Source organism: Cucumis melo, chromosome 8, assembly GCF_025177605.1.
Source record: "Cucumis melo cultivar AY chromosome 8, USDA_Cmelo_AY_1.0, whole genome shotgun sequence".
NCBI lineage: Eukaryota > Viridiplantae > Streptophyta > Magnoliopsida > Cucurbitales > Cucurbitaceae > Cucumis > Cucumis melo.
Window position 1 is genome coordinate 33,159,591 of NC_066864.1, and position 21,286 is coordinate 33,180,876.

Consider the following 21,286-nt stretch of genomic DNA (forward strand, 5'->3'; position numbering starts at 1 on the left):
GAAGGTTAAGAGTTAAGCATGTTTAAGGTAAATATGAAGCTTATATGTGTACCACTAAGAGTAAGAGTTGTCGAATTATTAAGAGATTAAGGATGACTAATCCAATTCAAGATTAGTATAAGTAGAGGATGAAGTTATATTAATAAGAAGTTTTTGGCTACTAGAGATCAGAAAAAAAAATTTAAGTGTTGAAGTGGACACTAGGCGTTTTGCAAGAAGGAAAGACAAGTTATTGGGAGTGATTTCACTTCTTAAAAAAGTTTGTTTATGATTAAAGGTTTTCCTTATTATTATTTATTTGAAATGGTGTATATATGATTGTTTACAAAGGGATTTCGAAAGAAAATTTTTATTATGTTCAAAGTATGTTTTATATGAATGTAAAATGAAATTGTGTTCAAACCATTAGTCTTCTCCCTATCAATTAGCTAATTGTTATGTGCAAATAAGGAGTAAAGGCAGCCATGTAGAAAAAGGACTGCATGGTGAAGAGAAGCTGGCTAATGCATAAAAGATATGTATTGTGCTTAGCGACCTGAGCAACAAGGAGTGAATTAGAATATTCCCGGATGTTGTTGATGAAAAGGACATCACAGTAGTCTAAATGCGAGATGATAAGTCTTGGCTTAGGAAATAATTCATGTTCTTGGCGAAAGGATTGTTTGAGACTAATGTGTATTTATGTAATATAATATATTACATTATATGATATGAAATGATATTGTTTATGAAAGGTATTACAAAAAAGGTTTTCTTAAAATTTCCTCACTTAGTCTTTGGACTTACTTTTAAGTTTTCACTCCCTAGGTGATTAGACGTTAAGATCAAAGTAAGGAAAGGGTGAGAAGCTGCTAGACGAGAAGAGGAAAACAAGCATTTAGTTTAAGTTTTAGTATTATTTTCTTGTCATGTGAATTGTTGTAGAACGCTTGGTTAAAAGTTAATAAAAAGAAATGGTTTATCTTATCCTATTGTGTTAAGTCGTATTATATCACTTAAAGTATGAATTTCAGTTAAGTTATGAAGTTATTTGGTGATTAAGCAAAGCTTAAGGACCTAAGTGAGCGTGTTGTCGTTTTGCTTTAGAGGCACTAGAATAGCTCTAAGTCGTGTCACGTGTCGCACGGCAAGATAGGGTGCATGTGGGGCGGGACATGACAATATATCACTTTAACGCCCATTCCCCTTTAACTACACACCTTTAGTGTATATAATAATTATAGTAATTACTTGATGCTTTGAATATAATTTACTGAATTGGTATACCACGTAAGACCTTTATAGCATTATGTCAAAAAATTATCTAGAAATCTCTGCGTTCGACCCTGGTTTACCCATGAAACCTCTATTTTCGCTTACACTTTGGCAAGATAGACGAAGACTTGTACACACATGACATATCAATAGAGTTAAGCAATAAAAAAGATTGAGTCTACCCTTTTTATCGCACAACCTTAGTCTTGTTGCCTAGCGTAGTCACATACTTAGAACCACATTTTCACATTTATGAAAGAACTAAAGGATGTCATATAAGCAAACAAGCAAGTTTTTTTGTGCCATTTTTAGGATTTTTAATAGTAAATGGGATTAAACGTTTAACATGGCCTTATGTAGAAAGCTGAATTTATGTTGAATCTCGTGTTTACTCGAAGAGCACGTGAACAAGTTTATGAGTGAATGTGATAACCAAGCATTTTAATTTGACTTGAAAATTGAGCGAATTTTTCATCAAGAAGCAGAGAAAGAGGACAGAGGAGACTAGAAGAAAGAATGGAAAATTTGAATGAAAACCTGGATGGAAATGTCTCAGTGGCGCCTAACGAGAGAACCGATAATCAGAACTTAGGCGATATGAACCAAAGAAAAGCGAACATAGCCTCTGAGAACCCGATTTTGATAGCCCACAATCTAAACAACCCAATCAATGAATACGCTTCACCCGACCTGTATGTTTTCAACCTAGGTATCACATACCCAGCTTTTGGTAATGCGAGATTCAAGATGAAGCCTACAATGCTTCATATGATCCAAACAACCGTCCAATTTGGTGGATACCTAGACGAAGATCCCCAAGATCACATTAAAAGTTTCTACGTCATGTGCTCCTCCTTTCATCTGCCATGCCTTTCTCAAGAAGATCTCCATATCACTTACTTCACATTCACTCTCAAGGATGATATTAAGAAATGGGTAGGAACTCTGGAAGTTGCAAGGTGGCTTTTTGGGACTAGCTTATTGAAAAATTCATGAAGAAGTTCTTCTCGATACAAGAAATGACAAAAAAGGAGGGACATAATGAACTTTGAGCAAAAGGACATAGAAGCTTTATTTGATGAATGGAATAGATACAAGATGTTGATCAAGGCATGTCCACACAATGGCTTCCCTGAATGTATCTTGATTGAAATCTTTTGTGATGGTTTGAACAGAGCAACGCAACCAAATGTTGATCCCATGTTTACTAGAGCTGGTGAATTGATGAGAAAGACATATACACAAATCAAGGATACGTTGGACATAATGTCCAGAAACCATGAGAAGTTAGAAAATAATAACTTTGAATTGCACTATGAAAGGAGGCGAGGAAATGAGGACGAAATTGATTAGAACGCAAAAATAGCACTTCAAGAACAAATTAATGCAATGAACAACTTACTCTAATCTATGTGTTGAAGCAAGTTAAGTCAAGTTCAAATGGCCAAGAAGATTGAGAAGATGGGATGTGTGGGATGCGATGGTCCACACGCCACGAATGCATTCCTACAGAACACTGAGTCTGTTGTGTACATCAAGAGAACTTACTCCAACACATACAACCTTAAATGGAGAAACCACCTTAACTTTGGGTAGGGAGGAAGTGGTCAACAACAAAGTAGACAAAGCGACCATTATGGTGGATGCAACAAAACATCTGGCCATCACCAAAAAAGAATAACGTCAAGTCGCACAACCCTCCTCCATAAAAATAGAGTACCACAACCTCTTCAACCTCTTCTATAGAAAACCTTTTAAAGGTGTACATGCAGAAGAATGACGTCCTTCTGCATAGTCAAACCACCACTATTTGAAATTTGAAAATCTAAGTGGGGCAGATCATAGGCGAGTTGATAGAAAGATCGAGAAGATCCCTCCCTAGCAATACAGAGACACCAAAAAATGATGAAGGATTAAGAAAAGAGCAGTGAATATGATTTATATAATAACTATAAAAATTACTTGATACTGTGAATATCATTTATTGTATAGATACTGCATGAGACCCTTATAGGAGTTATGATCCAACATTACTTAGGAATCCCAGTGTTCGAAGTTGGTTTATGTTAACTTGTAGAAATACAAGTTATTGTAGTCTTTTAGGTAAAATAATGAAACCTTAATGCATAAATAGGAAGAAAACACATAATAAAATAGATCAAATGATTAGGTTAGGCATTATGGATTAAAAAGACCTTTATCCCTGTTTATTGCATTTTGCATGTCTTGATGCAAGTTTACAGGTAAAAAATAGAAGAGGAACTCAACGATGAAACTTTAGGCAAGGAGACAATGCAACAAACAAGGCAGCTAGTAGAATGAAACTTGGCGTTTTAAAGCACTAGCAAACAAAAATGGTTAGCGCAAATGTTAAAGAAGGACGAAAAGGATGTCTGCAACACATAATAACTTTATCAAAGAATTAAATGAAGCCTAGACTATGTCACGTTTTATTGCACCTCGCCTATAAACAGCGGTTACATCTTCAAGAAGAAAATGTGCGAAAATATTTACCAAAGAGGAAGCTTCCATCCATTATTACCTTCCTCTGTTTTAGGTGAGAGCTTAGAACAAAGAGTGATGGATCCCCTTACCGCTTTCCCTTAGTGTAAAAGGTAGAATTCAAAGCCAAAGAGTATGAAAAATCATAATTTTCGACTCGCCTCACTTCTTTGTATTTCCATTTAAAATTCTTTGTATTTATTTATATTGAAAACTCCATGGTCGGAAGGCCTAAAAATTTGATTATGAATATGATGCATCTACTTTTACTCTCCCATTTTCTTATCTCACTAGTTCACTTAAGTTTAAGTAATCACGTGTAAATAATGTAAGGAGTTGTTAATAGTAGAGAATCTAGATGTCTGCGTTATTTGTCTTGTTCAGTTAAATGCGACCATTAATGCCTTGTTTTATTCTAGAGAAAAGACAAAGTGTTAACTGTTGTCATTTGACGAGTGGTGACCTGAATTTAGCTAAATAGGCTGAAAGAGGATTGCAGTAATGCAATTTTGTCGCCAAACCTATCCTTAGTATACATATAAAAAAATGCAAGTGTGTTTGACAAAAGCACCAAGAGTTTGCTCGCCTTAATTTAGGATGGGGTGCTTATAATTCATTCAAAAAGATCAGATACAAATCATCTCTTAACTTTAAGTATTTAGATCCCAAAAAGCAAGCAAGTATGGTAAAGGCACGAAGAGGTTGCTCGCCTTAACTCTAAAGTTAACAAATGCTTTGTATTACCTCAATTTTATAATTATCCTTGGTTTACACTTAATTAGTTAAATATTCTTGCATGTCACTGCCTAATACTTGAGTTCACACTTCATCGCCATCTCCATCTTGTTGTTCCCTCACACATTAATGTAAATACATGGAATAAAAATATATTGTTCATATTAATATACTATATTGGATATCACATGAGGATAGAACACACGATTAACCTTTAGGATAGCCAATTTCCTGTGTTTGTGTCATACCCCTCTTGAAGCAACTTACCCGAAACTCCTAACCTAGCTCCAAAATAGCGTGCGAGGCTGGCAAGCATTGCTTGGCGATACTCACAAACCAACTAAAGTGTCTAACTTAACTAGCAGTCACAATAAAAATGCATGCTTGAAAAGAACAACAATACATGCTACATGCTTTTACTCATACGTAGATTACTAGTTGAAACTTTTGTGATACATCAACGAAAACATAAACATGATAACATCCTTTTAACTAGTTTGACTCATAAATTTAAAACTTTAATAATAAACGTAGACATGCTAACCCTAAACCCAATTACTGATTGGTCGGGCAGTAGTAAGCTCAGCACTCGAGAATACATAATCAAGTCCATACTTGAGAAGTGAGAAATAATTTGAAAGCTTAAGTCAAAAGACTTAGTGAGTGACAATTTTCCTAAAACATATTTCAAAACAACTACACATAAATCATTGGCTTATAGAAACATTCAAAGAGTGGAAAATCATTTGAAAACACGGTACTCTAAACTTAAAACATTTGTAACATTTCATAAATAATTCTTGATCATGCATCCACAACTCTTTCTTAGCATGAAATCTAGGTAGTACTAACAACCATCGAAACACCTCTTTGTTAAAAGACAAACATAGAATAAATTTTTTATTGTATCCTTCTTCTCATAGTCACAACAAAGTATACCTTCCTTGATAAATTTTTGGCATAGGTTCGTCAACCTTTCCATCAGTAGTGAAGTTAACCAAATATGCACATAGGGCCATAAAGAGTACATGAAAAATACGGGTATAGATTCATAAAAACATCCTTGAAAAAACTTGGCTTGAAACATATTATGGCTTTCAAATCTTATGGACATAACATAAACTTTGGGAATCTAGCTTAAATATATGCTTTGCTAAATCACGAGTTCAACTTTCAAATACTTTAAACACATGCTTTGCAAATCTCAATAGAAATCATAATTGTAAATCTTAAGCATTTAGGTAAAACATTTTAATGCAAGTCATACACAACTTGATCTAATCCTTAGCTTAAAAATTCCTTCAAATCCTTCTTAACCTGAAAATTTCATATTTAAGTTTTAATTAATCCTCTGACCAAGACAAAATATCAAAAATTTTCTTAAAATCTCAAAAACATCAAAACAACCCTAAAATAATGCCATGACCCTACTAGTCACATAGCATGGGCGTAGGCAGCACGCGACGTACACAGGGCACCCAATAACCTTCCTCACTTGAACAATACATGCTTGACAAGCCCTTTAACCTCGTGATGCTCGGCCACTTCTAGCTTGTGAAGAAACTGTGAAAATTCTAGAAACTTCATTCAACTTCCAATGCTTATAACTTTTAATCTAGACTTCAAAATGAAAAAATTCCTTCTACAAACTTTCTTAGAATTTTCTTGACTTGCTTACCTCAAAATTCAGTTTCAGAAACACATCCCGTAGCCTTCTAGAACTTAAGACTACTAAAAAATCCTTTGTAAATGATCTTTCTTCTTTTTTTACACTTCAAACCCTAGTCTCCTTTCCTAATTTTCGTCTGATAGCCCTCCTTAAGAAAGTAGACTCATTTTGGAAGCGTTTGCAAGTTATTTGAGGGAAAACACTCGATTGGTTTGAACACGCTCAACGTCTGAAGTTGCCCTTCTATATAGTACCTTGCATGCCAACTTATTTCCACCCTTTAATACCTCCTGCTTGCCGCATTATGCATGTTGTGGACACTTGGATTCCATTCCATCGACTTGCCATGAAATCCTACAACCTTCAATATCTTGCCCAACCTTTAGTTCCATGCCCAACACTTCAATTTGCTCGCTGTGCTAGCCTTACTCAAATGGCCGCAAGGCCCACCCTTGAACCAACTCGTCTAGCAAAGCCATCTCGCCCACACCTCAATCTCTAAATGCTTGGCACCTTGACATGTCCTTGAAGGTTCTTAACTTTCTACTTTGGCGCCTAATTGAATTCTTAGAGGTTGTTTTGCCTTTCCTTTGGCCTCCTAGCATCTCTATCTCGCCTACCTTCCTTGTGTGCTTAGAGGTTATCTTGGCAACACCACATCTCTTGGCCTCAGACACACAACAATCTTGGTTGCCCAACACCTTTCTTTAGAGGTTTTCATACTTTCTCTTGGTCGCCTAGCAATCTTACCCACCTACCATCACACTTAACTTCAATTTATAATTTTTTTTCCACCTTGGCCTTAATGACATACAAACCTTGTCAATTAGCCATCAACCCACTTTTTAAGGAATTTCCTTTCATTTTCCTATTAACTCAATTTCCCTTTCTTTTACCAAGTTCTTGCAAATCTTAAGGGTCTTTAAATCTAGGGTTTACATTTTGAGCCTGGCTTATCTAGGAAACCTCTTTTTTTGCTTACACTTGGGCAAGAGGGAGGAAAACTTGTACTAAAACGCTGAATTAATGAAGTTAGCAATGCATAGGTAGGATTGGGTCCCTTTTATCGCATAACCCTAGTCTAATTGCTGACTCTAGTCGCATAATTAGAACTTAGCATGTCATATCCACGAAATGATTTTGTAATTAAATTACAAAACAAGTAGCTTACTCATGAAACCACTCTTTTCCATTACACTTAGGCAAGAGAGAGAAAAACTTGTATACACATGACTTATATATCAAAGAGTTGACAATGACAAAAATTGAGTCTACCCTTTTTATTGCATGACCTTAGTTTTGTCAGCTAGCTTAGTCACATACTTAGATCCACATTGTAACTTTTACAATAAAACTAAAACATGTCATATTAATCAAACAAGCACATTTTCACTCTTGTGATAGAACCCCAAGAAGACTCCATAATGGAGTGTATAATGATCATTAGATACATGCGATTTGACCTTTTCCACTTCTCAATATTAGTCATATTCGACTATTCTTTGCAGAAGTAGGTTTATCAATCCTTAATGTAAGGTCCAAATCCATATATTCGAGAAGTATCTCTAGGTTTTTCTTCCAAACTTGTAATTCAATCCATTCAACTTAGGGATTGAACTCAAATTTCTAGATATTTGAGTAAGACTAACTGATTAAAGAACAAGAAAATAAAACATACACTCACAATTAATATAATGTCATAAAATAAAATACGACAAAATAATTTCACATAAATGGTTGACTCCTTTTATGGGATACCTAACACAACATTGATAAGCCTTTGGGCAAAAACACCAACTATAAATTACTCTTAACGTAGTAATCAAAGTAGTGACAATAAACTCTATAAAAAAAATAATATTTCTTTGAATCGATTATTTTCACATAAGCAATCCTTATAATTGTCACCTACTCATTACCACATGCATACCCATAAATTGACCAAACAATTATCTTCCTTTGGACAGAATTTTTTTTGGTAAATCAATGAATATGAACATCTTATATTTTAGAACTAAACTAATCTACTTTGCAAAATGTTATTTTGCTTTTGCCCAATTCAGTCCATAATATAAAACACAATAATATAATATTATTATATTATTGTATAAAAAATAATGGGCGAAGAACACCAATAATTACATACATTGAATGCAATTAAAGTAACATAAACATGTGAATATCACAAAGGTAAAATATCGATCAAATTCAAGTTTAAAAACAAGCACAACCTAAAGTGCAAAGCGCCTGTTATAAGCCAAAACTCGAGAGCAACAAAGCAAAAAGCATTGTAGTGTTCCCTCGAGGCATCGTTGTGCTATTGATAACACCCAATCACAAGGCTGCGTTTCGAGAAAAATTGGCAAGTGTCGTAGTGCCCCTTGAGGATCAACAACGCTTCGAAGTTTGATAGAAAATTTCAAAGCGCGTTCGTATGCCTTTGTACTAGAAATTTGAATATGAAAACCTATTTGCTCATTTTTACTTCATAATGTGTGCTCTTGTTTTATGGGAACACAAAAATCACTTGTAAACTCTCTAAAAAATTATCAAAACTTTCTCTCAATTCCTTTGAAGATTTTTTTGTGGAAAGAAAACGCATAATTAACTAGGTGTCTTACGCTAACATTACAACTAATAATTGAAGTAACAGTATGAGTCACTAAAGGCTGAAATAATAATCACAACACAAGAGAATTTGTGACCCAGTTTGATGCCATAACATCTGCATTTAAGGGGTCTTACCCATAGAAAAAGGTCATATATTGCCTTATGAAAAAGTTCATGAGTACAATATAATTGTCAACTATATGAACATCAACATGATATAGAATAATCTTGTACACAGTCAATCCAAGTTTTATAGATACAAAGTTCTTGGATTATTCTGCACTAAACCCGTCTCACGTATGCCAGACTATGCTCCCCTTGAATGAGATATCATAAAGCACCATCAACTGTCAAGCATTTCCTTAACCACGTTATATCACAATAGCAAGATATCATATGTGACGAACTTACCACAATAAGAGAAATAGCTCTCAATATCAATGACCAATCTCAGAAGTTCAAATGCACAGTTCGGTCGAAAAGTTTACATGTCGAAAAGCCATAAACTGCACATAAAGGCCCACAACAAAACACAAAACCAACTCATGAAATTTTAGCCGAGTGCAAACAACCTAGAGCAATATATCTTCCAGTTTGTTAATTAGGATAAAAATTAAGACTAACCATTTAATCAAATAAATAAATAAAAGAAAATGGGAGCAACCAAATGTAATCCTTCTTTTATTTATCTAAGCAAGTGCAATCAACCAACCACCAACCAAACTAAATAGAAGATAAAGAGAACAAAGCCAGCACAAGCTAAGAGATATATTTACAGAAGGCCAAACCAAACCAAATGATATATTTAGCAAAGAAAGAAATCCAACATAAGACCATTTAGTAGTCCCAAAATAATAATAGAACACAGTCCAGAATAACATATTCAGCAGAAATAAAAGCAGGACAATTAGCAATCCAATAAAAAAAATTATGTCCACAACCCACCAACAAAACAAACAAACTCCTCCTCTCTTTTCTCCTCTACTCCCCCTTGCTTGCATAGAGTATAAACTCAAGAAGATGATTCTTAACCAGATGTACCTGCGCCATCAGTTGGAAGAAGCTTAGTGAGTGATTGGAGCAAGGAATCAACAGTAGTTCGACTCTCAATCAACCCATGAATAAGACAACCAAGAGATTGGATAACCTGACTAAACAATTGAAACTTAGCAAAGAGAAGTTGCATAATTCGAGTGGCCAAAGAAGGAGGGAGCAACACATCATCATTAGGCATTGAATAGCAGTTGGAAGACCTTGATCAACCTTCTCGCTGGACGAATATTATGGGCAATATTAGAAACATGAGATCCTTGAAATACGCAATAATTAATGGTAAGAGTCTTATGAGCAGGACTAGGAGCATCCTATTTAGTGAGAAGAAAAGGATGTTGTGCAAGAAGAATACGACATAGTAGGCGGGGGAAACAAATGGGGATCTTGATACCAAAATCTCAACATGCCTCAGAATATGGTTGAATACAAATTGACCCACATCTATAGGAGAGCTAGCCCCAACAAGATAAATCAAGTTAGCCAAGATGGTGGATATAGTAGAAGCATAACTTGAGGGATACCTGTTAGAAATACCAATTTTATGAAGAATAAAATATTTAACAGTTGATGAGATAACCGAAAGTTGACCATCAGCAGGCCATACATTCATAGTTCCTTCAGTTAATTCCAGCACCAATATCTTGGGAGTAGGAAGAGAGGGAAAAATTCGAAGGACAAACTGACTCCAAGAAACTGATTTATTATAGGGAGAAATATTAAAGCAGAAACCATAAACATGAACTTTTCGAAACTTAAAAGTAATAAGATCATAAAACTCAATAGGTAGATTGATAATGAATTCATAGACTTTCGAAACTTATTAGCCGTGGCTGAAATGACCAACAGAAGACATGGTTTTAGATAACCCTGCATGATGAATAAGATCCATAACAACCAGGCAAGAATGATGCTGGTCAGAAATATTTACCTCGTCAGCAAGGAAGTGTTGAACCACATACTTTCATTAGTGGATACTATCCTCAGAATAGAATGAAACACCAGCAATAAGGACATTAGAAGGCAGCTTTCTACACTCAGTCTTAATAGTGATAACTTTTTGTCCAATGAAAGGGGGACGTCGAGGAGGCTTAGGAGGCGGAGGCACGGAAGAGCCAGTCGGAGCAAAACCCCTTCTGTTTGAGTAGGAAATTCCTCTAGAGGAGCAGAAGAATGAGGCGGAGCAGTGATTTCAATAGAAGTAGGATTGTCAACGTTAAGAGCAAAGTCGTCAATATGAGGAGTAGAGTCATCGATGGAAGGAGTAGAGACATTCTCTATATAATGAGATGTACTACCAAGAACAAACTCATCAACATTTGAAGCAAAAACTCTAACAGAGGTAGCAAAGACCTTCTTAGTGGAATCAGAGGAACCATAAGGAGGGCGGCGAGGAAATGCAATAGGAGCCCTTCAAGGATGATGCAAAAGATGTCAATAGTAATGTGATCTTCATTTGAAGAATCATAGACCACAACTAACGTATCAGGATTAGCAAAATGCACCTCATGATTAGAACACTCTAAAGCAACCCTTGGAGCAGTCGCTTAAGCAGCTTTTAGAGACTCGAAAAACACTATAGAAGCAGAAATCGAAGAATCAATAGTAGGACGAGTAGACCCATCAAATATAGGGAAATATGAAGTCAACGGCCAAGAAGCAAAAGGACCATAGAGGCTGAAACAGAAGAAGTCTCAACATGCAAGGGCGAAGAGCCACTTAGTTTAGGCTGTAAAGCCATAATGCCAATTTTGCGCAACCGATGTCGTCGTTGTGGTATCATCTTGAGACGTTTCGAAGGAGGAGACGAAGCATTATCAAAATCTAGCTAGAGGAACAATAATTGCCTTTGCAAGTGGCTACAATTTTGAGCGTACTAAGTACACTATAAACCTACGAACAGAGTAAACAAAGAAGCAACGGAGAAGAAGAGACATACACATCGATTTAGAAGAGAGAACGCCAAGTGTCAATATCCCAAAATTGAAAAAGATGTTCAAAGCATATGCCTTTTTGGCCTAGTAACCTAATAAAAGCCCAATAGACAGAATTTTATGCAAAGAGAAAATAGAAAATAATGAGAAGTCCACTTGAAATCTATAATTGCTATGGGTTGGTGGTAGCATGTAGAAATGCAAGTTATTATGGTCTTTTTGGTAGAACAATGAATTCAGAATGTAAGATAAAATGTCAAAATGCGTAGCTTCCGTCGTAAATTGATAAAGATAAGAGTATATAACTTGCATAAGTCTTCGTGCTTGTTTTATCATACTTTTTAGTGTCTTATCGTAGGATTATGAAGAAAAGAAGAAAAAGTGAATCGCATGAGAAAAGCGTGCAAGAATTAAACGATAGGAAGCTGTCTGGCGATTAACACCATTAGTCAATATGCCATACCATCACGCGATGAAGGTTCACTAGAAGACAAGAATGGTAGTTGGAGTTGAGGTGACTTGACAATGCTACTTTTGGTGCTAACATGTGTAGAGGAATAGAAGTTTCTCGCCTAATGTAGTCTATACAAAGTTTCAATCCTTACCATGTAAATTTGGTTGGTCTAAATGGACCAAACCCTAGAAAACTCCATAAGAGCTTGCAGAAAGAGAATAGCTCTTCCCCTTCTGTAAATGCTCTTCCTTCTTTCGTCTCTTCTCCAATCAACATTTGAGTGAGAGCTTAGAGAGAATTAGAAAGAGAAACCATCATCTTCTTCTCCCTTACTTGTAAATGAGCCAAGAAATGCTTAGGCATTGTACAACTCGACCCCCTTCTTGCTTTCCACTTTTGTACTTTTAATGTAATGTTTGACTTTTATATTTTTCAATGGTTGAAAGGCCTTAATTGATCAATGTATATCTTATTTATTCACTATCAATCTTCCATCTCTCTACTGTTCATATTGTTTCTGTGTTATAAGTAGTTTAAGTATGTGATAAGTGCTTGATAAGGGATCTCTAGTTATAAGGTTGATTGCGTTTAACCTATGCTTTATCCCATCGCCTGATTCTCTTTGAGAGAAGGAATCAGGTGTTGTTCGCCAACTACTCGAAAGAATAAGTAGTGAAGAACAAGTTAAACGTGCACGGAGAGGGGCTTAGTGACAAGCTCAGTTCTTGCATTTGGCCTCCACCATTTGTATCCCGAAAGGTGACAAGTGTGGTGTTTAGGAATCGAGAGGCAACTCGCCTTAAATGGAGAGGCAATATGATTCTTATAAATAAAGAAACCTAGGCAGCTATCGAATAACTTATCTTTGTATTTGTATCCCGAGAGTCGAGCAAGTGTGGTGTTAGGTGTCGTGAGGTTGCTCGCCTTAATTAGAAGATAATTATGAAATCTCTATCACATCAAGGACCACTGCTTGGTTTAATCACCCAACAATGCAGAGAAATTCCTCCATAGTTCTTTAATGCAAGTTACTTCATTTTCCACAACCACATCATTCCATGCCACCTTTTATAGAATCTTTAGTGTAAATAATAGATTTAATACATACATACATTTACTTTATACTGTATAGATATTATATACCACCTGGATAAGAAGTGAAAACTTTATAACTATGTTTAATATAGATATTTTGTGTTCGACCCTGGCTTACCTAGAAAACCTCTCGCTTCGCTTACACTTGGGCAAGAGAGAGGAAAACTTGTACTACATGCATATCATTTGGAAATTAGAAACACATAGATAGGAAAATGTCAAAGCATGCTCCCCTAGATGAGATATCATAAAGCACCATAACTGTCAAGCATTCTCTTAACCACGTCCTATCATAATAGCAGCTTACATGTGAGGAACTCACCACGAGAAGAGAAACAACTCCTAGCATCAATGAGCAATCCTAAAAGTTCAAATGCAAAGTTCGGTCAAAAAGCTTACATGCCGAAAAGCCACAAACCTGCTCATAAAGACCCACAACAAAACACAAAACCAATTCCAGAAAATCTAGTCGAATCCAAACAACTCAAAGCAACAAATATTTTGGTTGGTTAGGATAAAAATTAAGACTAACCATTTAATCAAATAAATAAAAGAAAATTGGAGCAATCAAACATAACAATTTGAAATTCACCAGGGTTCTTGGGGATTCGGTGTTGGTTATCTTGAGAATCCATGTTTTTCATTCTTGATTGTATTCTATGTTAAATCTTTAAGATTCTTGTTTGTAAAATTCAATAGTGCTCAACGACCTTGTTTAAATTAAGTTGCAAGAACTCAATGGGATGGAGGGGGTGTGGCTGTTCTAATGCAAGAAAATGTAAAATTGCAATGTAGAAGTAAAGTTATTTTAGTTTTTAGTTGATTTTAGAACACAATATTATTTAGAATTGTCTTGATTGTAAAAGTTGGAGTAGGGAAGCTAGCTAGGTTGATTATCTGTCATTGATTTAACATATAAAGTTGAGAATTAATGCAAAATACAATAACAAAACGGGATCATCTTAAGAGTATCGAGTCATATATACAGATAGAAAATCAAAGAATGAATAAGGAATTAGAATGGATAAAGAACTAAGAACCTTCTAAATAAGAGAAATTTCTTGGCTCCCTGACAACACAATGTGGTCAGATGAAATTTGTCACATAATTTCGAACCAAATAGTTTAATTGTTTCCACCAATTCTATAGTAGCGGTAACGCAGGTCAAACTCAGAGAAATGTTGAATTTCCCTATTAAATTGTTAGCCGGTAATTTAATGTGGGTTTGGAATTTAATTTGATGCAAGAAAATTTAAATTGCTTAACGGTAAACACAACCAAACAAGGTTATGATAGATAATTCATGGAGAAATCCTAACTCGAGTTATTACAAAATTATGTATTTGTCTTCACCTAATCGGATTAATTACCAAAGCCAATTAATTACCAAATGCTAAATTGATGAAAAGCATGTGAATTCAAGTTTATCATAAATGCATTAAGATCATAATATTTTGTCTTGTCCCACCCCACACGAGTCCAAATCTCGCTATGCAGCATGTGACGCGACTTGAGTAGCCCTGACGCCTTAAGTGAAATGCCATAATGCTCAACTTAAAAATTCTTGAACTTAGCTTAATCATCTGGTTCCAATTCAATTAGCTTAATACTAAATCATTAAGCAATAAGAAAATAGGCAATACAAGATATTAATAATAAAGATTTCTTTTTTTCCTTAGCAATATACGATCCAAATATACATGTTGAACACTCTCTCAAATACATAAACTACTATGAAATACAACTTAGAACGCGTTGTTCAGCTTCCTCACGTAGCAAACTTGCCTTCCTTATCTAAACTTGGCCTTAATGTCTGAAAACCTGAGGGAGACAAAACTTAAAACCATAATTAAAAACTTAGTGAGTGATAGTGTTTGAAAACCTTTTTGGCATACAATATATGAAATCATCTTCATAAAAATGGCTTTCATCGCCTACTTTATATTTCATCGCCTACTTTATAAAGCATAAATCTCACATTAGCCTTTTATATTCCTTTCGCCAAGAATATGAATCATTTCCACGCATAGACTACTGTGATGTCCTTTTCATCAACAACATCCCTTGGAGAATTTTTTGTTTCATTTCTTATTGCTTAGGCCGCTAAGCTCAATACGCTCCTTTTACGCATTGGCCAACTTCACTCCACCATGCAGTCCTTTTCTATGTGGTTTTCTTTACTTCTTATGTGCATATAATAGTTAGCTTCATTGATAAGAATAAGATTAATAGTTTACAAACAAACATTGCATACATTCATCAATATAGCACAAGTTTTCTTTCAAAATCATTTCTTTTATAAACATTAACATATGAACAACATTACAAATCAACAAGAAAATTAGAAGAAAGCTTTAAAATCTTTAAACATTTTGGAAAATCACTCACAAACTAACTCACTTCTTCAAAACATCTAGTTTCCCCCAAAAATCTTCTTCTGGCCTGATGAGTCTTCCTTTCAGCAGAATAACTTCAAGAATTTAGCATAACCTTCTTTTGTATTGATCCTTCATCTCTATTTATACTAATCCTAAATTGGATTAGTCATCCATAATTTTTCTTAAACTTGCCAGCTCTTACTTAAAATAATACACATGTAAATCTAATAACTTTTCAAACTATGCTTAGCTTAAACCTTTACATGTGGTCCACTAAGTACAATTAGGAAATTTTCCAAAAAATTCCTAACTCTCAACACCTAACTTTAGTTTGCCTTACATCCAAAACGCCTTCCTTTTTTCCGCGCACCTAACTTCAACCCGAGCTACCAATCAAAATGCCTACTTCCAAAATTACTTTTCTCAAAACGCCTTCTTCAAAACTTAATAAACAAACACTTATTTTCAATTGACCCTTCTATTTCAAACAAGGGTCTCACATATTTTAACTTTGAAGTATCTAATTAAATATCCATTTTATTCAACCCTAGTTGGTTAGAGCAATACTCATCCTCTTCAATTCACAAACTAACCTAATCTATTGCTTCTTAGAGATCAACCTACAAAAATATGTCACATAGTATATGTCAATTTAAAGCAATCTGAAAAAGTGAAATAATTTTCTTGTAGTTGTTAACAACTAAAGGAATAGCTAAAAGAGCAAAAAGATAAATAACGCAGAGAACGCAAAAAGCTTTGTTAACCCCAGTTCGGTGAACACACCTACATCTAGAGAGCTTTTATAGCTCAGATAAGAAAATTTTATTAAGATTCAAACGAGCATAACACTTTAACAATCTAGAAGACACTCCCCTAGATCTAGTACTCTTTTTAGTTATAAACAAAAACTAAAAATAATGAAGCTCCCCCTGAATTGTATTGGAATCTAATAAAGACGGTCAGACTTCCTCTATAGAAGTAATTGATCCTTATATCAAAGTACAAAGTCTTCTTTAAATCTCTTATCCCGAATACATCTTGAATTTTCTATGAAGACATCAAACAATCTTCATATAATATCTAAACAAGTAATAACTTACCTTTACAAATATTCTTCACGAACTGTAGCTTGGAAAACGTCTTAGCAGAACGCAGTGAATGAAAAATACCTTCTCCTTTTATAATGGGGAGAGATAAATGGTAGATTTGAAATTTTATTCTTTAAGATGCATAGAACAAATCTTTTTAAAAGATAAAATATATTTTTAAAAAATCCCTAAAGACATGGAAGATCTTTTATTTTTCTTTAAATAAAAAGATACTAATCTCATATTTGTCAAAAAAAAAAAAATGTAACACAATATCATAAAGTCTCCCATTGTACAATAATTTAACGATATCTTGATTAAATACAGACAAATTCTAGTTCAAATTCTTACTTGAATAGGTGGCAAAATCCTAAAATTAAACTCAAGCTAGAATGAGTAACATTAGCTCGTAATCGACATGATGATCAATGAGGTTGAGTTTCGATGCATCCAAAATAAAAAAGTAGAGGAAAAATAAAGAGAAGGTTGATACAAATTGGCGGAGTTACAAGCTCAGACAAAAAAGTAACCCAAAGCCAACTAAAAAATGATATATATAAATGTTGAAGCATCGCAATGCTAGGGTACAATGTTGCGACGCTAGACAAAAATTGTTTGCAGAAAGTCATCGGAGCACCGCGATGCTTTACGGTTTGTATAAAATTTGTGCTCTTTGCCTTGCAACGAGTGCAATGCCTAGTTGGACGCTTTGTGCCATCTTCAAAGGCCATTTCATCATTTCATCATTTCGTCACTCTTTTTGATTGGTGCAATTAAGCTCTGTTTTGGCTCGTTTTAGCTCCATTTTGTCAACAACTTGTTCTACCATTTAAGTGCTCAAAACCTAAAAAAAAAAAGTCAAATAGACAAAATCAAATTCCTGGAACGACTTTAAATTAAGTGGAATAAGATAGCACATTAAGTGTTATTATTGACACTCCATGCTCTACAATCTATACTTGCACAATGCTTTGTGCTTTATGCTTTAGAATCCATGCTTCATTCAGAATTTCACTCGATGCTAAATGTTTACGCTCCATGCCCCTTATTAGTCCTCGATACTGAAACACATAAAAAAAAAGTGAGAAGACACAATAAAAAATGAAAAAAAAACATAAGAAACAGAAAAAAAAAAAGCAAAAGAAATAGAGAAAAAAAAACAAATAGAAAAGCTTATAAAAACATAAATAAAATATTTGTACATTATAGAATAATTTTGAAAAAGAAAAAGCCCACAAGCCATAACGTGAAATAACAAAAATACTATGTGATTAATTGGTCACACGCGCGTGAATGAATGATTTTATACCTAGTCTAAACTATCTTGTATCTTTGTACCTAGTCTAAACGATCTTGTACCCAGTCTAAACGATCTTATATTATTGTACCCAATCTAAACAATCTTTTACCCTAGTACCCTAAATGATCTTGTACAAAATCTAAATGATCTATTAGTGATAGTGATCTATTTTTGTCTCTTTGGAATAGACAACTGATCGTTTAGATATTGGTACATAGATCATGTACCAATATCGTTTAGATCTTGTACCAAGAAGAAAAAAAGAAGATGAGAGAAGAAGAAGAAGGAAAAAGTTTTGGAAGAGAAAAAATAAAGAAATTGCAAACAAGAAGTAGAAATATGAAGAAGGACAAGTAATAATATAAAGGAGAAGTAATAATATGAATAAATCAATAATATGAAGAGGAGAAGAATAAATCGTAAAGAAAAAGAAAAAGAAGTGAAATAAAGAATGGTCCAGCAATATTCAAAACCAACAAAGGGTAAATATGAAATTAATGAAAAAACGTGACTTGATAGACTTTAATAAATTGTTACACAACGTGTTAATATTTGTTGATTTTACTGCATTCATGTAAATTATCCTAAATGTTTAGTTATTTTCAAAAAATCTTTTTGTCAATTTTCTAAGTAGTTCCATTTAATTATGGTATTTCTCATGTTAACCATTTTTAAAATCCTATCCAAGTTTTGAAACTAAAAGATATGGGTTTTAAAAACCTTTTGTTAAAAAAAATGATGAAGAATTTAAAGATTATTTAAGAAAATGAAACCAATGATAAAAAATGGGAGTATTTTTAGAAATAAAATAATTTCTAAATAATAACAAAAATAGGATAGTATCTGAAGTATAATAATCTTAAACTATTGAAAAAATAGGGAAGTTTAGGGTTATCAAATTCCTTTAATCCACGTCACCTATATTTTGACCAGTTTAACCCACGTGGGCTGACTTGGATTAATAGAAGTCGTGTACTCTATACACAACTTCCTTAAAAAAAAAATTATTCATTGTCTATTCTAATTTTGATTATGGGAATCACTCAAAAACCTATTGATGAAACAAAATTATTCTAATTAGTTAAAAATATTACATGTCCAATTTATGAAACAAAAATTCAAAAGCATAAAATCAAATTAATCACTAACAAGCATAATCCTCCAAAATTTCTAAAATAACAATGAAATTTATTCCAACACAATACAAAAAATAAAAAGTAACATGATCGACGCAATTCATTATTTGATAAACGAATAACCACAAACAAAATTTATCAAATTATGTAAATATCATTATTTAGAAAGAAAAGATGAAAATTTAAAATATTAAAAACATATTTTTAAGAAAAAGATGAAAATTGAAATCAGTAAATGTAATTAGAATCTAGATTTTAATATGGAAACTTTCTTAAATGTAACAAAATACCAAATTATTTACGGTTCCTGTAACAAAACCCATAAAGTTAGTCATTTTTTTAATATTCCAGGTTTGTCCTTTTATCTTTCTTCTCTCGTGATTTCTTTCATCGTCTTTCTTCTTTTTTTTCTTTTCCTTCTTTTTTCTTCAGCGATTTCTTTCCATTGTCTTTTTTCTTTTTCTCTTCTTTTTCTTTCCATCGTATTTCTTCTTTTCCTCTTCTTTTTTCTGCTCTGATTTCTTTCCATCGTCTTTCTTCTTGTTTGATTCTTTTTTCATCATCGTATTTCTTTTTTCCTCTTTTTTTCGTTGTGATTTCTTTCCATCGTCTTTCTTTTTTTCTCTTTTTTTACATCGTTTAAATTTGGGTAACCAAATCTAAATGACTATATAAAAAAAAATAGCAAAATCTAAAAGATTGTGTATAAAGAATTTTGAAAAAAAATCATTTAGATTAGAGTAACCAAATGTAAACGATGGTGTAAAAAAAATAAAATATCATGTAAAAAGAATCTTGAAAAAAATCATTTAGATTGGAGTAGCCAAATGTAAATGATCGTGTAAAAAAAAGGTAAACGATCGTGTAAAAAAAATAAAAAAATCTTGAAAAAAAAATCATTTAGATTGAAATAGCCAAATTTAAACGATCTGTAAAAAAAAAAGTAAACAATCGTATACCAAAAGAATTAAAAAAATCATGTACCAAATTTTGGGCAAAAAAATTGTTTAGATAAACGATCAAATCTAAACGATCGTGTAACCAAATTTAAACGTAACCAAATTAAACGATCGTAACAAAATTAAACGATAGAATTAAAAAGATAAATTGTAGTCATATCTAAATGATCGTGTACCAAACAATAACCAAATCTAAACGATCGCAAATATATTACGCGGGCGTTGTTTACACGAGATTTCTAGAGAAATTTGGTTCGTAGAGTTGAACTTGTATTGATGTTGTATTTATATCGATTTGATGCGATGTTCGATCTCTAGAATTTGATCCTCTGATTCTCTCTCGGTTGGATGCTTACGCTTGATTTGAGGAAACAAAACACGTGATGTTCTTAAAGTTGGAGTCTTGAAAGAAAGCTTATATCTTCAAAGGAGTTTCAATCTTCGAGGGTATTCTTGAAGTTGGAATCCTAGAAGAAAGTTTGTATCTTCAAAGGAGCTTCAATATTCGAGAGTGTTCTTGTATGAGCTTCAATCTTTGAGGGTGGTCGAAGTTTTGATAGAATTCTCTCTAGACCTTCTAGAGTCAAAAAATTTCAATCTCCACAAATGAAAAGAACTCCTCTATTTTTTATAGAGTTCCTGGTGGGCTTTTATGGACTTGGACCTAAACTGGTCCATGAACCATATCCATTGGCTCAATGTCATGGATTTGAGTCATATTTTATTTTGAAGTAAATTAAGCTTATTTTTTTTTGCACTTAATTAAATTTTAACCTAAAAAAATAATATTTAATTGAACCAAAATAATTAATTTGATCTAGAATTGTCCAATTTGTCTTACAATTATTTTGGTATTTTACACGCTGGACGTCTGGGCTTTGTAAATATTTTACCTCTTTGTTATATTTTTTAAAAGACCCCTTTTAATATTGATGGTAGAAATATATATTTTTTTAAAAAAATATATATAATAAAATATGTTATTATATCTTAAATTTTAAACAAATATTTTTATGAAAAAGTTTGAAGACAATGTTAGTTAAGATTAAAAATTGGAGATTTGAATATTTAATAAAAGAAAAAAAGAATGGAAAATAAAGTAAGATCGTTAATATGGAAATA

General features: G+C 33.4%; 1 protein-coding gene across 1 annotated transcript; it reads right to left on the reverse strand.

Annotated features, from left to right (window-relative positions):
- Nucleotides 1-8,904: 8,904 nt before the first annotated feature.
- Nucleotides 8,905-11,330, reverse strand: LOC103491899 (uncharacterized). The gene is made up of 4 exons (XM_051089241.1): nt 11,326-11,330; nt 10,752-11,231; nt 9,918-10,040; nt 8,905-9,811 (listed from the first exon to the last, which is right to left on the reverse strand). The coding sequence occupies exons 1-4, from the start codon at nt 11,328-11,330 to the stop codon at nt 9,460-9,462; spliced, it is 960 nt and encodes a 319-aa protein (XP_050945198.1). The 3' UTR covers nt 8,905-9,459.
- Between the last annotated feature and the right edge of the window lie 9,956 nt (nt 11,331-21,286).

Bases quoted from the DNA above. Each gene is read 5' to 3' on its own strand.
- LOC103491899 (XM_051089241.1), bottom strand. The intron at 10,041-10,751 runs GTAAATATTTCT...ATATTCGTCCAG, and splicing joins AACACTTCCTTGCTGACGAG to CGAGAAGGTTGATCAAGGTC. The intron at 9,812-9,917 runs GTTATCCAATCT...CTGATGGCGCAG, and splicing joins AGTTTCAATTGTTTAGTCAG to GTACATCTGGTTAAGAATCA.